At 35.8% G+C, this 2124-nt stretch overlaps 1 protein-coding gene across 1 annotated transcript; it reads right to left on the bottom strand.

Moving 5' to 3' along the window:
* Window positions 1-652: 652 nt before the first annotated feature.
* LOC137749325 (uncharacterized) lies at window positions 653-2124 on the bottom strand. Its single transcript, XM_068489424.2, has 4 exons — window positions 1902-2124; window positions 1721-1759; window positions 1394-1634; window positions 653-1096 (listed from the first exon to the last, which is right to left on the bottom strand). The coding sequence occupies exons 1-4, from the start codon at window positions 1956-1958 to the stop codon at window positions 912-914; spliced, it is 522 nt and encodes a 173-aa protein (XP_068345525.2). The 5' UTR covers window positions 1959-2124; the 3' UTR covers window positions 653-911.

Here is a 2124-nt window from a genome sequence, read left to right as displayed (position 1 = left end):
TATCATATGGTCTTGAAGATTGTACTTTAAGGTAATCAAAACTTTGAATTTATATTTTGCTTTTCAATAATTTTTTATTCAATGAATTATTTTAATATTTGATTCGTTAGTGTGATGTTTATTTTAGAAAAAAGACACAAGAAACAATTGGCGACATTGAATTTATTATACTTGTCAATCAAGTTTTATTGTTCTTTACTCTCTTGATCATCAAGTTTTATTGTTCATCATTCCCAATCTTAGACTCTTAACGACAGACATTTAGTACATTTGCATTTAAAAACGTGAGCCGTATAGTGTTTAAATAATGCTTGTATATTTATCTTTTTTTTATATTAATTCTTAAGGATATTTGATGTGGAAATAATTTTTTTTTAAGTATTTAACGAATTCATTTTTATACATATCCTGTACAAAGAATCCGAGATCAGAAAACTTTAAAACCCGGCTTCAAAAGCTCACCAAGGACTCTTAAATTTTCAGGACCAGCAATTTAAAATAAAACTTTAAAAAATGTCATACTTGTCAACATAGAGCTGTCAATTCTAATCGAAATTTAAGAATTTTTTCAATATGAAATGATGTTCCTCTTTTTTCAAATATTTCTCTGTTTCAAATACTGATATAATGAATATCATCTGCCACATGACAATTGAAATTGAATGCATGCTCCTCCAATTTAAATCTCAAGGCCAAACAAGTACGAATTAATAATTAACCCATTCAATACACATGCAGCAAGCAGTAGAAACGAGAAAGGAGAAAGGTAGAAAATCAGTTATTTTCCTCCCACCCTCTCTCATAATTATTACATACAATGCTTAAATATTACCTAATCAAACGCCTTGCTAATTTAACCTTAATTAACTCTAAAAATATGATTGAATATATAAACCAGGGTTTATTTAAATTCAAGGGCATTTGGTTCTGTTGCCATGGGTGACCATATCGGTGTAGCACTTGCCGCATCTTTCCTGGTTGCCGAATGTTCCCGGAGGAACGCAGCGGCAACGGTCGCAGCACGTCATGCAAGCTCTCATGCACAGCCTTTTCCTTGAATGCAGCATGCACCTCTTGTCACACAGTGGGATGCAATCTGCCCACCAAAGTAATAAAACAAGTTTACTCACAAATTAACCAAGTACATTTATGGTTTTTAATTCCTATAGCGCACGAGTTACATTTCAGTGCAAGAACTTGTTCACGTGCGACGTTCTTAAGTGATACGTGAACTTAAATCAAGTTGACGGACTAAAATGTAACTCGTGAACAAATCCGCGGGACTATAGAACCAGTTAGGCATAACATTTTGTGATTAGTACAAGATTAAGGGTTTAGATTAGTAAAGAAAATAAATTTCAGTTGCCCATATGGTAGTGAGAAAAATATTTACCTGCTTTGGACCTAACCGGAGGAAGTGGTGGATAAGTGGGTGGCATCACTGGGGGACTGACAGGAGTTGGTGGCTTGGTATATGGTGGAGATGGTGGCTTGGCAAGTGGTGGAGACGGTGGCTTGGCAAGTGGTGGAGACGGTGGCTTGGAAAGTGGTGGACTGGGTGCCTTGACCACAAGAGGCGGCGGAGCTGGAGCCTTGACTAGAGGTTGCGGAGCTGGTGCCCTGACATAAGTAACCTGAAATTAAAGAATTTCGCAACATTGAAGGTCAAAATTTCCAGCAATAATTGAACTTTTTGTTTAAAGTATATAATTAAAAGTACCTTAATCTTGAGTTCCTCATGATCATCAAGTGATGAAGCCTACAAAAACAAGTTTATCAGATCACTTTAGACAAGCCAAAATTTATTGGAAATTAAACTGAAAAAAAAAATTCAATAATACTAATTAATGACGGGGAAAAAAAAATGAAATGCTAGGGTTTGGAGGGATGTTGATAATTACCCTAGCAGTGAAAAGGAGAACAGTTGCAAAGAGAAGGAGCATGGTTTTGGAAGCCATTGTTAAACAGCTGGAGAGGCCAAGAGCTAAGAAGAAAGTACTGACTACTGATATAATGATGATTTTAGGAGAAGCAGGGAGGTGGTATAAATAGTGTTGAAAGGTTGGGCTGGTCAACTGCAGAGGCAGAAGAAATACTTTCCTACACCAATTAAGTCATTCATCA

Source organism: Pyrus communis, chromosome 17 (genome assembly GCF_041283825.1).
Source record: "Pyrus communis isolate YQ-2024b chromosome 17, ASM4128382v1, whole genome shotgun sequence".
NCBI classification, from domain to species: Eukaryota; Viridiplantae; Streptophyta; class Magnoliopsida; order Rosales; family Rosaceae; genus Pyrus; species Pyrus communis.
The sequence above is the reverse complement of the archived record's forward strand: the minus strand, read 5'-3'. Positions and strand labels throughout refer to the sequence as shown.